This window comes from Oreochromis niloticus, linkage group LG11, assembly GCF_001858045.2.
Source record: "Oreochromis niloticus isolate F11D_XX linkage group LG11, O_niloticus_UMD_NMBU, whole genome shotgun sequence".
Lineage (NCBI taxonomy): Eukaryota > Metazoa > Chordata > Actinopteri > Cichliformes > Cichlidae > Oreochromis > Oreochromis niloticus.
This window is the reverse complement of record NC_031976.2, coordinates 35,685,609-35,702,773: the sequence shown is the minus strand read 5'-3', so window position 1 is coordinate 35,702,773 and position 17,165 is coordinate 35,685,609. Positions and strand designations below refer to the sequence as shown.

The 17,165-nt window shown below is 43.0% G+C and overlaps 1 protein-coding gene across 1 annotated transcript; it reads right to left on the bottom strand.

The window, feature by feature from the left end:
* Positions 1 to 10,264: 10,264 nt before the first annotated feature.
* hjv (hemojuvelin BMP co-receptor) lies at positions 10,265 to 16,635 on the bottom strand. The gene is given in 6 exon segments (XM_025911358.1): positions 10,265 to 11,632; positions 12,002 to 12,256; positions 12,259 to 12,542; positions 12,856 to 12,975; positions 15,622 to 15,675; positions 16,432 to 16,635. Coding segments are annotated over 4 exon segments (1,248 nt in total). The 5' UTR covers positions 12,935 to 12,975; positions 15,622 to 15,675; positions 16,432 to 16,635; the 3' UTR covers positions 10,265 to 11,002.
* Positions 16,636 to 17,165: the final 530 nt, after the last annotated feature.

Here is a 17,165-nt window from a genome sequence, read left to right as displayed (position 1 = left end):
ATACAGCAATAAAAGCTATGTGCAGTAAAAACCTGAGTGCAAATATTTGCAGTATGAAAGAAAAGAGTTGATATATGTCCACGAGGACATAACATTAACAAGTCATTTTGAGGTGCCATGTGCCACCAAGGAACCAAGAAGCTGCTCGGTGCCCCTCAGGACCCCCAAGAGGCGACAAACTTTAAACTAAAGCAGTGAAAATGTACAAAGTTTGCAACATCAGTATGAGGGACCTGACCTGCCTGAGGACGCCCTTTCTTGTTCCCATTGCAAGCGGTGTGCATGATTCTGACCTTGTGTTATCTTCCATGAGAGTGAGTTGGTGGTGCTGGTATCTGTGTGCGCAGCAGGGACTCTGATTCAGGACACTGAAACTTTTGCACAATGCCTCCAACCGTCCCGTGAATCACCGCTGCTCGCCACTAATCCGCTCATATCATTTCCGAGGTTTACGGCCCAGGGGAGAAAGTTACCGTCACCACCTGTTTCTTCACTGCCATTTATAAAACAGCTGGCAGCTGCAATAATAATAGTAGTAATAACTAAAATATGCAGTTTCCAGTGCGTTTGTGGTGTGACTGGTGACCCTGAATCCTCCCTTAGTTATGCTGCGTAGGCTGCCGGGGATTCCCATGATGCACTGGGTGTTTCTCCTTCACTCACTATGTGTTAATAGACCTCTCTGCATTGAATCATATCTGTTATTAATCTCTGTCTCTCTTCCACAGCATGTCTTTCATCCTGTTTTCCTTCTTTCACCCCAACCAGTCGCAGCAGATGGCCCCGCCCCTCCCTGAGCCTGGTTCTGCCGGAGGTTTCTTCCTGTTAAAAGGGAGTTTTTCCTTCCCACTGTCGCCAAAGTGCTTGCTCATAGGGGGTCATATGATTGTTGGGTTTTTCTCTGTATTTATTATTGGCTTTCAATTTAAGGCTTTCATTTAAAAAAAAAATGGGACACTCTAGAGTCCCGGGGAGATTCTGTGACTAACTGGCTGAATTTGAAATTCCATGTGAATGGAATCTCAGAAGCTGTTGAATTTAATGACAAGTCTCAGAAATGTTTCTCTTCTTCAAAAGTTTATTAAAAACAATGTTCTGAGAAGGAAAATGTCTATTTACATCTGTAGCAATACAACAGTACAAAAATACACTGGCAGTGCCCTCTGGTGTTCATACAGAGGATCACATTGTCCGAAACAAACGCCATTAAACAAAAAGATATAATTCGACATTAAAGTTCAACATGGGCAGTGCTTATGCTGGAGGAAAAACGTGTAAATGTTATGAATATTGTATAAATAATTTGAGAACTAAAGCTGTGAGAAATCTACATCTTGTGGTGGTGGTGTGTATTTACGGCTATCACATAAACATGTTACATATTAAAACAGAATATATATGATAATTTTGTAAGATATTGTGTCGGTTGGTTGGCGACTCACGGTGATTATCATTTGTATATATTAGCTGGCTTTGTTGAAATCAGATATTTCCCAAGTATCACAGTGTGAACATATATGTATGTGTATGTGTGTGTATGTGTGTGTGTATACATATATATATATATATATATATATATATATATATATATATATATATATATCACTCATTAGGAACAATGGGAAAACAATATCGGACATTTTCACTGTTCTTTCTTAACATTTATATCCACAAGCAGTTGAATTTTTCCTGTTTTACAAATGCTAAATTTCCTCTTAGTAGCTTTTTGGTGATGCAGAAACAGATTACTGTGATACTGAAGGAAACCCTTAAACAGTTTTTCATCATGTCTCTACAAGCACTCCTGGATTTGATCCCGTTTTCAACACAAACTGTAAGTGTAAATTAAACTAAAGCTAAAAACGTGTTTAATGTCTGTGAGTTCAGATGAGACTGGATTATGATTGATAATCCAGGGTGGGGGGCACATGACCTTCTGTGTTGCTTGCTCCACACACTCCAGTTGAGGTGCTTTTGAAATGAATTGTTCACACAACACTGAATAAGCACCAGTTATCGGTATCAGTTAGTATAAGTGTATATATGGATACAAGTGCAAGTACGACAATGTGCTCTTTCTTGTGGTTCTTCTATCGATTAAGTTCATAATCACTTTAATTTATTGAACATAAAAGATGTTTTGCTCTTTTTGAATAATTTTAGTGTTGAACACTCTACCTACTGAGCTATCCCTGCCCACTAACACTGATCACTGAAATTAAAATCTGTGACATTACTCTATTTTTTAAATATTCTGTGGTTTCTAATCTGGAAAACAAAAGAAACAAAAACAGGAAAAATGTATCGTCTTGATGCATTCTCGTTTCTTCAGAAGTCAGTTGGATGAAACGTTTCTCCCACTGAAAACGTCCAGATGAACAGAATCAACTTTTGGAGAGGAAACATGACTTCAGAGGGAGAAACAAACTCATTTTGGTGGCTGTGTCAAATCCTGAAAGTGGGTTTGTCTTGGGTTTTTGGTTATTGAATAGGGTCACACAGGGTCCCCATGAAGATAGCAGGGCGAACATGTGTGTTTGCGTTATCTGCGCAGTGCTGCCACCTGCTGGATCCAGCAGTCAACACACTGCATGGATTTTAGTTTGACATGAAACTCTAATGAAGAGGAGGTGAGTGGGGGGGAGGAAGTAGAGGACTGTTCCGATCCCTTCTGAAAAAGAAGGAAAAAGCATATTTCATATCATAAAATTATTAAACTAATCAATCTGTTTAATTTCCTAATAATAAAACTAATTCCAATGACGATCTCCATCATTGTTTGCTTTTGAGCTGTTTTTTCTTCCTCGCTTCTTTGTAACTCATTTATATTTCCTTCCTTCCTTCCTTCCTTCCTTCCTTCCTTCCTTCCTCTGTTGTTGAAATCCCGTAATATTTCTTTCTGCTGACTTTCACTCCTCTTTCCGGTCCTCCTACCCTTTCATCCACTCTGGTTTAATCTTCCTTCTTATCAGTCTTTTTTTTTTATTTGCGAGTATTTACTTCTTTCTTTTCTGCGCTTTGTATTTGTTGGAATCAGCCAATGAGCATGCAGAGACTCACCAGGTGTTGCAGCAGCTCGTAGTTGTGTGTGATAACTTGCTGTCTGATGGCAGGAAGGAGATCTTCAAGCTTCTTTGTGCATTGCTCATACTGAGTGAGTCTGTGGGCCAGCGTGGTGCTCTGACCAAAACAAAGATAAAGAAATAAAATGAGCTTTGAATTTGCTGAGTGTATCTCACACAACATGCCAAAGTTCAAAGTGAAAGTGTGTGTTATTATTGTGTAATAGCAACAATTATTTTGAAACATCTTATCTGGATTTGGATTTTTGCTGTTAAATAAAGACATATGATTTGAGTTGTACCTGGTTCAGGTAAGCAGGCGTCTCTTTGCAAGGCTCAAATGGCAGACCTTTCAGATGTGCCTGCAGCAAAAACACAGGTGTGAGCGAGACTCATTAAACTGTTTCAAATGGGTAAAAATGCACATTTATTCAAAGAGAGTGTTGTGTGGATGCCTGAACGGCTCATGTCTCACATCCTCTTTCAGGTAGCTGTTGTATTTTTCCAGCGCCCCGTGCAGGTCCTCAACGATGCTCTTAATTTCAGCGTTTGGTGGTAATGCCCGGCCTGCAGCAAGCTCCACCAAAACCCCAAGAAACAGGATAAGCAGGTACTCACAATGCACTGCAACAGAAAGAAGAGGGGTTTGGTTTCAAACCGCAGAAGCGAGACTTGTTAATGCCACCTGACCCTGAGATAACCGGGGTGTTTGTGGGCTTTACATAAAATCCTGTAACCAGTGACTCAGTCAGCTGGCAGCTACCGGGTGTGAGATGGAGATATTAAAAACAGATGCTGCCATTTGGCCAATGACTCTGTTAAAAAACATTCCGTAGGATGTCTTTGGCTTTATTGGATGATAACAAGTCTATTACGCAGTAGTGACTCACAGTGAACAGGATATACTGTAAAAATACTTTACTATCAGAGGTGGAGTTTAAATCTAATTCAGTGTGGGAACGAGACCCCTCCACGGGTCGTGTAGGGCCGTCACCCTATCCTATGTCCCCCACACGATTAAAACATTTTACTTCAACGACGTTATTTTACCTATGAAAAAAAACAAAACAAAGTGTTGTCTGTCAGCTGTCTCCCTTCAGTTAAAGACTGAAGGTGTAAAGAATTTAAATCTATAACTACAAAATTAAAGGGAAAGAAAAAAGGAGAACGATTTCTTAGGACATATTGTGTGTTATTCGCATATTTTTCGAATATCGTGGTAATTTCAAGTTTAGAAAGGCTCAAATTTCTCTGTCTTGTTTGTCTGCAGTGAAAGTTCTTCAGATTACAAATGCACGTAGGTGAACCCTCAAACGCTGTCACAGCACATACAGGCGCACAGCCTGACGCTGGAGATACCAGCTCCAAAAACTTCGCACTCACACATTTTCACACAAATCAATGATTTTTGACTATTTTTGACTTTTTAAAATTCTCTCTTTCCTCCCTCGTTTGTCTCAGATCGTCCTTCACTCGACTTTAACTTTACGCGCAGAAAAACACGCAGACATCGAACTTATTATACTTGTAATTTATTTTCATTTGTTTCGTTCATTGCTTTATTTTGTGGAGTTTCGTTTTCAGTTCAGTTTCATTTCTTTTAGTGTTTAGTTGTTTTTAGTTTCGGTGCCTTTGCTTGTTTCATCACCGTGAAGTGCGGAACTCTAAAATGATAGAAATGTCAGAATGGAGATTTCCACACACGCTCCATGCGTCTGTTTAAGGAGACGTGGGAGTTTAAAACCTCCTGATGTTCACGTCCCTGATCAATTTGACCAAATTAAGAAAGAATAAATTAAGGAGGTTTCCTGTTGAATTTTATTCATGTGCAATATCATTTCAGATAGTTTTCATTTGTTTCGACTGTACTTTAATTTTTTATTTAAAAACATTTTTTGTCATCGCTAGTTTATGGTGTAGTTTTATTTAGTGAAATAGAATAACCTTTGCGGACTCTGCGCACCTTGCCTTGAACCACAGACAGAGGAGCACGTCTGTGCGCAATTTACGCACACACATGCGCGCTGCTGGCGAGGACATCGTCCTGACATATCCGTTAACGGGGTCACAGCGACCCGCGGACCCCTGCTCTGCTTACCGTCAGGTTGTTAGTAAATTTGAAATTTTCAGATAAAAAAAATAATTCGGTGACAGTGCTACACCTGTCAGAATAAGAAGGAGCAACTTTAATCTAAAAAATACAAAGCAAATGGACGTTTTTACCTCATCCAAATACACTATAAACTCCAATAAAAAATAAATAAATAAAATCTATAAAGTGGAGAGGAATTATTTGTCGGATTTCTGAAGTGTTTTGCAAAAACTCCACCAAAAGAAACTGCACGAACTTTTCTGTGCTGCGGAAATTACAGTGAAAGAAATTTGTTTAGTTTTTAGTTTCAGTTTCAGGTTTATAAAATATATCGTGTAATCTGAGTAATTCCAGGCTCATTAAGTTCATAATGAAATCAGAAAGTCACGAAGTCAAAGTTTTACTCTCCCCAAACTTCATGTCTGCTAAATTAAACGTGTATTTGTGCGCGTGCAGAAACTGATTAGATCAAAGACTCTGTTCGGCCTTTTTCAGACTTCATTCAAATAATAATTAGTTTCGGATTCCACAATGAAATTCCAAGAATCCACACCAAACACCAACTCGGTGTGCATTTAAACACTGGTGGCACAATATTATTATTTTCTTTAAATAATTTTCTAATCAAAGATCAAATCAGCCTCTGATCATCATCTCAGATATTTGCTAATGAAAATCTGTTTATTTGTCATCATAAATCCAAAAACTAATGAAATCACTTTGCACACACTGATGTTTAATGTTTATTGTAAGCAAAGATCAGGGCATTTCAAACTACACTAAGCTCTCACATATAACAGCGCCTGTCACTGGGAAAACTGCACACACTTCTTGTGCATGACAACATCTTTGTGAGATAATAATAATAATAAGGACATATTTTTAATGAAAGCCCCATGAAATCAATTCTTACTTTTTGCCCTTCTGTATCATTCTCCTGATTTACCTTCGAGCACTTTCATTTTTTCCATTGTCTCTTTTACATGCAAATCAGGACCTATACGTCATTTCAGGTATTTCTGCTTGTTCAAGCATGCAGATGTTTAGCTCTGCAGCTTATCCCAGCTGCTGGGAATAGACATGCATTTGGTTGGCAGACAAATATTGAAATTCAAGCACTAACTCTAAAAAATGGTGCAAAAATATCAAGAATAATAGTTTTTAAATGTTGAAATAAAAGGTAAGCAAAGGTAAAGAAGACATTTAAAACTGACTTGTTATCCTGTGATGATCCAGACTTCAGTTTCCTCCCTGCTCCTCTGGTCTGTGGTCCTGTCTTGTGGAGGCTGTGATGTGAGGACTTCATGCTCCTGATGCTCATATTTAAGCTCCGTCCGTCATGCGTTGAAGCAGATTCCGAGGAAGCCGTCAGATGGCTTCTCAGAAGGTTTGACATCAGTTTTTTTTTCTGCTAAGTCACTTTCCAGGACGGTCCGGAGACTCTCAGAGCTGACTCAGAGTTACACTGAAGGTGTTTCCTGCCTGCACGTTCTATCACATGATTAAATAAGGGAATTTCCTGATCTTCCTCAATATTCACATTTCACAATAACTCTGCGTTTCATTACTTGTAGTGAGGCACTTACTCATACATACATTAAATAACCACAAAGCACAGGCACAGCGATGTAAAAGGAAAACAATACTTTAAGAAGAATTGTTTGATTTTGTATTTCTTCACTCTTCTAGTAGAGAATATCGTATATGGCACATAAAGACATGCTTTCAGAGAAAATGCTGATTGGACAATATTTGAAAGCCTTAAAATTCACACATTTTGCAAACCACTGTTTGGTGCACTTGGTAAGTGGACTGGCATTTCTAGTGTCACTGGCCTTCAGAAACACTTCACACTGCACGCATGCAGGGGTTTATTTTTTTATTAGAGTGCGTTCATGTGCAGGCGGCACAGTGTGGATGGTTGTCTGCGTCTATGTGACAGACCGGTGACCTGTCCAGGTGTACCCCGTCTCTCCCCCTAAGACAGCTGTCCTGAAAAAGGATAAGCGGAAGAGAATGAATGGAGCGCGTTTATGTAACAATATAGTCACACAGACGACCATCACAGGAAATGATGAAGCTGGGAACAAGTTGCCTTTAGGGCTTTTTTAATAGTAAAGCATATAGGGAGCTGAAAAATAGTGGAAAGGAATTTTTGCCCCAAGTAGAGGACAAGTAGAGGAGTGTCTGCAGAGCTTTGCTACAGTAGCACCAAAAATGTGATCAGAGTGCTGTTTTATGCAAATACTGAACATTTGGGGGGGTTCGTGAAATTTTCCAGTCCTCAAATGAACACCTGCAGGCTCGGCAGATTCTTCTCACATCCAAATTTGGAATAAGTCACATGTCTGAGGAAAAGACCTCAGGAATGCTGGAGAGATTAGATTTCCCAACCGGCTTGAGATTGTGTCAGTGTTCCCCTAAAAGAGAGGGAGGAGCACAGCTGTCGTCTTTGTTAGACTGTTTGAAAACCTACAGTAAGTGTTGAAAGATGGGTGCACGGTGATTTTGGTCCAGGTTCATGCTCACTTCTGATTAAATGAAGGTGGATCATCAGCCTGAAACGAAATTCTGATGAAAAATCTTTAAAAAACAAATGAAGTAAAATTAAGAAGAAGAAAAATAAAAGTATCACCATTTTTCTTTTTAAACTGACACATTTGACCTGAACATCCTGGATTATACTCGCAGGACTTTGCTGACTGTTTGAATAACTGCCTGAATAATCCAGCCTGCTTATTAATTCATTGTGTGCCTTTGTTTTCTCATGGTGAGTCACGTTGTTTGACCCACGTTCCCTTTCACTTTGTGATTTTAAAGTAGCTTTTCCTTGGAAAAATGAGAGTTTACAAGCACTCCAGTTTCACTGATGGTGGCTTTTTGTGATGGGCACAGATGTGATGCAACTCACTCAGTCATCCTCCTCCTCCTCGCTTTGCTGTTCATTTCTGTTTAACATTACTCTGATTCAGTGATTAATCAGATCTGAGTGATGATGAAATTACATTTAAATTTGTAGAGGAAACGTTTCAGGCTGCAGGAATGCCATGTCGTCATTTTCTCTGCTTGCATGTGATTCTTTGGAAGTTTGAGGCTTTGACTTTCATAACGTTTCAGGCGTTCCCTGAAACACGTAACAACACTGTGTGTCTCCGCCTCTGTGACCAGGGCCTGCCCCCTGCTATTCTTACACTGAAGCAAAACAAGGATTTCACCACTTTTGTATTTCCACACTCTCTTTGTTTTCAGGCCACTGCAGCTGTGTGTGAGCACATCGCCTGGTGGCTCCTCCGGGGAACAACGTGAACAGGAAAGAATCCAAAGACACACAAAAAGATGCAAAGCAAGCAGAGAGAGACTTTGTCTCTAGAAAAAAACCCAAAGTGAGACAGAAAGACAACGACAACAACGTCTGCATTTCCACACGCGTGATCTCGTCTGTGAGTTTACTGTGGATCACTTTTGCTGCACTCCAAACAGGAAGAATCGAATCGTCTTTATTGTCAACAAAATAAAGTGCAGCCCCTGCAGAGTCAAGAGAAACAGTTTGAATATAATTACAAAAGAAGCAAATAAAAAAGAGTCATAAACACGATGTCTGCACAGTATTTGTCAGGTTGAATAGGAGGTGATTACATGTAATTCAAAGCTGCTATTTAGATCCTGTATCTTTTGCCTGACGGCTGCATTTGGAATAGATATAGGGGGTGTTCTTCCAGAGAGGGGGAAGAACAGCCGAGGACCCCCCGTTTCCTCTGCGCTGCTGTGCAGCTGGGGACCCGCACACAGAGGCAGCAGCACAGGATGCTGAAGGACACTAGCAGCTTTTGATGGATGTTATTTTTAATGTATTCTATATACTTTATTCTGTTTTGTCCATCCATCCATTTGCTTCCGCTTCTCCTTTTCAGGGTCATGGGGGGGCGCTGGAGCCTATCCCAGCTGTCATAGGGCGAGAGGCGGGGTACACCCTGGACAGGTTGCCAGTCTGTCGCAGGGCTAACACACAGGGACAGACAACCATTCACACCTAGTGACAATTTTGATTATCCAATTAACCTATCCCCACAAGCTGCATGTCTTTGGACGGTGGGAGGAAGCCGGAGTACCCGGAGGGAACCCACGCAAACACGGGGAGAACATGCAAACTCCACACAGAAAGACCCCGGCCTGATGGTGGAATTGAACTCAGGACCTTCTTGCTGTGCGGCAACAGTGCTAACCACCGTGCCACCGTGCGGCTTTATTCTGTTTTGTATAGTATGATATTCTTTCTAATCTTATTCTATTGTTGCTGTTTTTTTTCTTAATTTTTACTGCTCTTAACTTGTAACCGTGACCAAAACATTTCCCACATGTGGGACTAATAAAGGTTTATTTGATATTAATTTTCCTGAGGATTCTCAGGAAATAAAGCTTCTGCTCTTTACCCACAGTCACACACTCCTGTGCAGTCCTCCAAGCTCCGGGGGAGGTTTACTGAACAAACAGTAAAAGAAAAGAACCAGAACTTCTTTTTTATCCTGGGTCCTCATTCAGCCACAAACACATCAGGAGTGGAGATGATGGAAATGTGGGTTCAATGTTTTGCATCAGGACATTTCAGTACATGGTGGTAGAGTGGTTAGTAGGCACCCGCTCCCACAAGTTTGAGTCCCTTGAAACTGTCTCGTCTGAACTTCATTTGATGCCATTTGTCTAAATAGCAAAAGCAGACAAAGACACGCTGTAGAAGAGAGCCAGAGATGAATAATAACTAAGATCACATGCAGTGAGTAAAGAAGAACTACTCATGTTCATCATGGGAATCCCCGGCAGCCTACATCTATTGCAGCATAACTAAGGGAGGATTCAGGGTCACCTGGTCCAGCCCTAACTATATGCTTTAGCAAAAAGGAAAGTTTGAAGCCTAATCTTGAAAGTAGAGATAGTGTCTGTCTCCTGAATCCAAACTGGAAGCTGGTTCCACAGAAGAGGGGCGTGAAAACTGAAGGCTCTGCCTCCCATTCTACTTTTAAATACTCTAGGAACAACAAGTAGGCCTGCAGTGCAAGAGCGAAGTGCTCTTGTACTGTACTGGAACATCAAAATAAAACAAAATCACAAACTATTCAACATTTCATGAGGAAATCTTTATTATCAAATTGTCAATTAGCAGCTAAATTAATTTGTTTTTTCTTTTGCACACAGATTTTTAAAGGTTCTGGATCAGCTGCAGTGATCCACAAACATTCGGGGCTCCGATTAAAGTCTGTGGCCCCTGAAAGTTTCCAAGCAGCTCCGTTCCATCTAGACTGTCACCATCAGGACGCCATCTGCTGGTTTTATGGTCCTACAAATGTGTCTGTGGGGTTTTTCATCCACGGTAGACACACTCCCGTGCAGTCCTCCAAGATATAGCGCAATGCTGAAGTTACATGATGTAAGTAACTGCCTAATGTCGACTGGTCTGAATAGAGGAGGGAGTGAAAAAAGGGTTTAACGGGAGAACCGTAACATAAAGTTCAAAGACCGAAACAAACAGGCTGCAGTGACACTTGTTTTTAACCCTCGGTTTCAATTCAGCTCTTTGTGTTTTAGAGCTTGACTTTTCTCCTTCACTAGCTAACGGACCAACAACAGCACAAAGACGAGTGGCCCACATGTATTCTACACCGCCTCCATGTGACAGGCAGACGGGCCAGGCCCGCACGTGAGCGTCCTCTGTGGGACCATAAAACCACCTTCAGGTGTCAGCAGTGATGTCAGCGTCTGGGACATCACGTTTAGGTCCTCTTCCAGGTGTTGTGTTTGGGAAATTTTCCAAACATTTCCTTCAGCTTCACAGTCTGAGGTCACTTCCTGTTTCTCAGGGCCTGCTAAGAGTTCCCAAAATGCTGAGCAGCAGCAGCAGCAGCAGCGTGAGGTGAGGTCGTGTGTGCCCTGCAGATCCAACCAGCAGCAGGTGAACCCCTTCCCTGTCTGGGATCATGGTTTGGGCATCCTGCAGTGCACTGACAGCGGCCATGCTGGAGTTCAGGTCTCCGCTGGCGATCAGGTCGAACACGCAGGCCTGATAGTAGACGTCTCGAGCTGGAAGCAGCCCCGCGCAGTGGTCCTCAGCACTGAGGGCGGTGGACATCAAAGGGTCTGATGGTGGTGGGTGAAGTGTGTTGAGTCTCTGGGAGGGGGGGCAGCCCCACACGCACAGCTGCAGGTCCTGCTCAGGCCTGAACGCCTCAACGACACCACGTGGCGAGAGGACCGAGAGGCCGAGCGAGCGGCCGCTCTGACGCACCACCAAGACTGTGCCGACGTGCACCGCTCGGATCTCGGCGTGCCGGCCGGGATTCAGAGTCCGAACTGTGAGGCTGCGATGACCTCGCCACTCGCCGCTCCACATCGAGCCGTCCGCGAAGGCGGCGGGGACGTTATCCAGTTCGGCCTGGTACAGCTGCTGGTCGATACACTGACGCCAGTTCTTGAAGATGATGGTGATCTGAGGGGGAAAAGAAGACATTAAATGTAGTTTTCCATAATAGCTCTATGATTATTTTCATTTTGGGGTCGTAAAAGTTTATTTCTGTTCACTGTTACATTTTTATTTGGTGTGATTGTGACATTTTGTCAGTTTTGAGCATGTCTGACATTCATTTCTCTCTAAACTGGATTTTGTGCACTGGGCTCTAGTTTGAGCACAGTGCGACGGCGCTCTATCAGTCAGCCCTGCAGCAGACTGACGCCATGCAGGGTGTACCCCACCTCACCCTCTGGCAGCTTGGATACGCCCCCCCCCATGACCGTAAGTTGAGGTTTACATTAGAAGCTGATGGTGCATTTGCCTGCTCCTGTAAGTGTCAGTACTCACTTTGGTGAGGACTGTGGCATACATGCCTCCCCTGGCTGGTGAGCTGGTGGCTTGTACGTACAGATACTCATTGTCGATGAGAGGCCACGCCCCCGGAACGGCACATGTGTGGAAGTCATTGTTGAAAGTTCTGATGTGCGGGTCTCCGAACACGCTGCAGTGCAGGTATTCGGGTGTCTGCCCCTCCCTGCTGAAGAAGCTCCTCTCATAGAGGCAGGTGTCACCCGACAGCGTTTCAGCAGGGGGGGGCGGGGCTGTGCCGTGGGCCCCACCCGGGGGCAGCGATGCTGGATGAGCAGATCTTCGATTCCTTGGACTGCAGAGTGGTACGCGAGGTCACCACGACACGCTCGCGACAGCCTCTTGGTGCACATGGCGTAGGAGCGCAGGGCGCTGCAGTAACCGGCGTTCACCGCCTCCCTGCTCACAGCTGCTGCTCCTCCTGCTGCCCCACCGCTGCTGCCACTACTGCTGCTGCCCAGGTCCAGCGTTGCAGCCACAAAATCCGAGTTACACCTCAGGATATGACAGGAAGTTGCAGCTGAAGAGAGGGAGGAAGAGTTTAGCATAAACTTTTATTTTGAAGGCTCTAAGCTGCGGCTAAAGGCTGATACCTGAGACATCTATTGATTAATGCTCAGTTGAAAGGCTGCTGGTTAAAAATCCATATTCTTACATGTTGGCAGATAAATATTTGAAGGCTCAAAATAACAGTTTGTGGTTATTATCGCGAATGGCTTTCCACTTCCTGTTGGATGGACGATGAAGAACTCTCCTGTTGTGTCTGTAATGTACTGGACTTTTAGTTATCTGTGTGTGTGTGTGTGTGTGTGTGTGTGTGTGTGTGTGTGTACCTTCAGGCAAAGAGACCTGGACGAGCAGCAGAGTCAGGTGGATCCAGCACTTCCACTGCGAGGCAGCCCAGAGCGCCATCAGCAGGCTGACAGCAGGTCGTTCAGTCAATCAGCACCAGTCTGAAAAATGCCACAGACGCGTGTCACACTCACCTGTCTGTTACCTGTTAGCAGCCAAACACTGTAACCCGCCTCCACTTGTAAATGAGGTGGTTCGTTTGCTCTGATAAGGATTTCTGATCGTGATGATGCTCTGAGTGGGAACTGGTACCTCTCTTCCCCTCTCATGATGCCACTCAGTATGATTCACTGGCAGGCTCATGTGATAATTAAATATTACAGTCCATCAGTGATGTCTCTGCACATGAGTTCATCTGTCTGATTGCAATCATCATTCTCTCTAAAACTGATCATCAGAGTTCTTATTAATTCTGTGGTTGACTGAAAACAGTCACTAACATAATTTTGACTTCCAGGCATGAATCCGTCCTTTCAGGACACTCCTACATGTTTTCCAATCCAGACTGTAGACATGCACAGACCCTCAAGTCACCAATTAGTTTTGTATCTCTGTATTTTGGCTTTGTCCGTGTTGATGTGACCATAGTAAAACAAAGATGTGGAGTGCTAAGTTATCATCTAATGCTAACATGCTTGGTTACAATCTGCATCCATAAACTATACAGGCAGAACACAGGGGCACAGATAGCTGCTAATTAGGCTAAGCAGGTAGCTTGTCAGACACCTAGGCCTCACCTAAGTTGGCGGGACGGTCATCAGATGTTCCAAGTGCGGTGATGAATCTGCATAAAGATGTGGGCGTGAGCACAACCTTGGTTTGAAAACTGTGACAGCTGAATTCAGGAGGAGCACCTCAGCATTATCCCTCCTCACCTAACAGCACTGTGTCTGCAGTAGAAACCTTCAGGTTTCAAGGGTCCACAGTCTCCCAGAACCTGAAGCGACATACGGTACTGACTGAATCTCCAAAGAGGCCCAGCAGAGGATGTACTTCCTGCTGCAGCTCAAAAAGTTCAACCTGCCTCAGAAGCTGTTGATCCGTCTACGCTCTGCTCGTCCATCACTGTATGGTTTGGATCAGACGCCAAACAGGACAAGAACAAACTACAATGGACAGTGAGGTCTGCAAGATTTGGACAAATCCAGAATCACTGCTGACCCATCGCACCCTGGACACAACCTGTTCACACTCCTCTCCTCTAGGAGGCGCTACGGAGCACTGCACATCAAAACAAGCAGACATCTGTACAGTTTCTTTCCAAAGGACGTCATTCTGATAAACACTCACATTGTCTCTGTACTCAAACGTTCACCATTCCTGCAGCTGAAAGCGTGCTGCATATATATAATGTATATACTGTACTGCTGTTTCATAATTTATTGAGCCCAGTTCCTTGTATGTGTCAAAAAGGCAGGTAGGCCTCACCTAAGATGTCTCTGAGGTGGACATCTTTTATATAAACTATTCATGTGAAGCCTGGTTCTGCCAGAGGTTTCTTCCTGTTAAAAGGGAGTTTTTCCTTCCCACTGTCGCCAAAGTGCAGCTCATAGGGGGTCATATGATTGTTGGGGTTTTCTCTGTATTTATTATTGTGCGATCTATTGTACAATATAAAGCGCCTTGAGGCGACTGTTGTTGTGATTTGGCGCTATATAAATAAAATTGAATTGAATTGAATTGAATTGAATTGAACAAGCATTCAGATGGATATGAAAAACAATAAAATCTTCATAGGTGTCTGAACTATCCACTGTGACCAAAACATGGGAGTCTGTGGGGGACTGAAGCGAGCCTCAAGTGGACAATAGAGGAACTGCAACTTTGGGTTGTTTCATGTTGTCTTCACTTTTAAGACCTGAGGGTGGCTGCTTGGTTATTCGGTCCTCTAACACTGAGTCTGAACTGAGTTCAAGGTGAAACACCTGGAGCTGCTTTCACAGAGATCTTTTAAATTCATCTGTAGGATCAGAGCAGTCCTAGCTGCAGCAGCATCCTACGGGACTGCACACACCCAGGACACCGAGTGTTTAAGCTGCTGCTGTCTGCAGGAGGTTCAGGCTGCTGAGGTCGCGGACAAACAGACTCAAGGACAGCTTTTACAACAGGGCAATGGCCCTAATCAATGCTAACAGCTGACCTGATTGGCTACCTCCCTGGACTTTTTGGGGGGCAATAACAATAACAATAATAATAATAATGCGCAATAAACATTCACTCAGTCTTTTACTTACTTATTAAGTGATTCCTTTTCTTGCTCAAACCTTTTATTGCACTTTTAAAAAATCCACTTTAAGTTACTGTGTTGTGTTTAGTTGTGTTTAGTTGTGCCGGCGTGGGACAGTTTCCAATTCTGTTGTACTACTGTGCTAAGCATGACTGTGCAATGGCAATAAACAGTGATCTTATCTTATTAATGAAAACCTCATGAACGGAAGAATGACCAAACCTGCAGTTCCTCTACTGTGAGTCAGCCACAAAGACTCCTGTGTTCAACCTTTACAGCAGAAAAAAACACAACAACACATAATTCTATCCTTGTGCAACAATGTTTCAGGCCTTCGGTGGGAGTTTCCCCCCCTCTACACAAATATACAGAGGGGAACAGGAAACCAGCAATCCAGCCGTCTGAGGATGAAACATAAGAGTCACATGTCTTTTTTTCACTTTCTGTGGAATCGTCTGAGTGTTTTCTCACACAATAACACAGACGTGACAGAGCGCCACCATCAGGACATTCAGCTCACCTGCATGATGCTCACTGAAACCTTCCTCTTCTTCTTCGGGAGCCATTAGAAAACCTGCACACACAGAAGTCACACGACTCGTGATCACCTGAACGATTCTTTAACATTTTTTCAGTCCTTTGATTGATTTCTTTCTTTTTCATGGTTAATTTAGCTGAGCTGGACAGAAGCTGCACGGATACTTTCACTGTAGACTGTTTACTGTGCCGACTCCATTCCTGTAATATTAGTTTATTTCTTTTATTGCTTTTATTGTGTTTTTATTGCTTATGGTTGTGTACATTTTTATTATTAAACATGTTTTTCCAATCTGTTATTTATATCACACTCACAGTCGGTCCCGGCAGATGACTGGCCCTCCCTGAGTCTGGTTCCCACTGATGCCAAAGCGCTTGCTCATACGGATCGTGTGATTGTTGGGGTTTTTCTGGTTACTCACCCGTGAGGTAACTGTTGTTGGGATTTGATTTGCTGCCTTGAAGGGGAGGGGCTTAAACAGCTCTTTAAAGCTACTATAGCAGAACTGAAGAATACAAATTTGGATTGATTTCAAGGACAAGACTAACATTCAGCTTGTTCACTCACGGCTTGGTTTTCTGTTCTCTCCAAACCACATTAACTGTCCCGTTTCTCTCTGTTAATGTTCATTGATATGATCAATGCAAAAGCTGCTTAAAAATGTAAACAACTGATTATCCTTTGTTAATTAATCCTGATGATTTATCACTTTTATCTGTTTCAGGTTAGTGTTTCTGGAATAAAGAAGTTAAAGGTGTGATATTTGGTCAGAAGCTGTAATCTGAGGCCTACCTGCTCAGTGTTGGTCCTCACTGATAAACTCAATAACAAAATTACTTCAGATCCTTAAATATCCTGTTTCTGCAGTTTCCTCCAAGTTAAGCAGATTTAAATATTAATAATAAGAACGATTAATATTCAGCCTGAGTGATTCATTCAGTGTCGACCTGCTTCTTTTTTCTCTGTGCTGTAAAATGGACTCTTGTCTGTTTGTCTGTGTTTTTTCCTACAGAACAAACAGCAGCAGTCAGTGGGCGGGGCTTACTGTGATGGTTCCACACAGAACTTTGCGGACCGTCGTCTACATGTTGTCCCTGTGTGTGCTGTCAGCAGGAGGCCGTGTCAAAAATACACTGAACGCCTCAATTTATAATTGATGTTGTTGTCTGTTCCTTTAGCTTTTAGCTGCCACCACAGAGCAGACTGAAGGCAACTGGTTTGTTCACAAACACATGAAGTCAGGCACAAATGTGGAACCAGTTCAGTGCTTCATAAAAGGAGCAAATAAGGAATAACGGTGTTACCGGGTCTGACCAGGAGAGGCTACGGCTGTGACTACAAAAAGGTGACCAGACTGCTCTTTGGAATTGGTTTCTGGGACACACACACACTTGGGAATGTGGGAATGAGGGGCCTCAGCAGGGGCCCCTGGGGTGTTTCAAATATGCAGCTCTGAACAGGCAGTAGGCCGGCTGTTTGCAGCATTTCCAGTCTTTATGTTGAGCTTTGGCGGCTTGAAATTGATC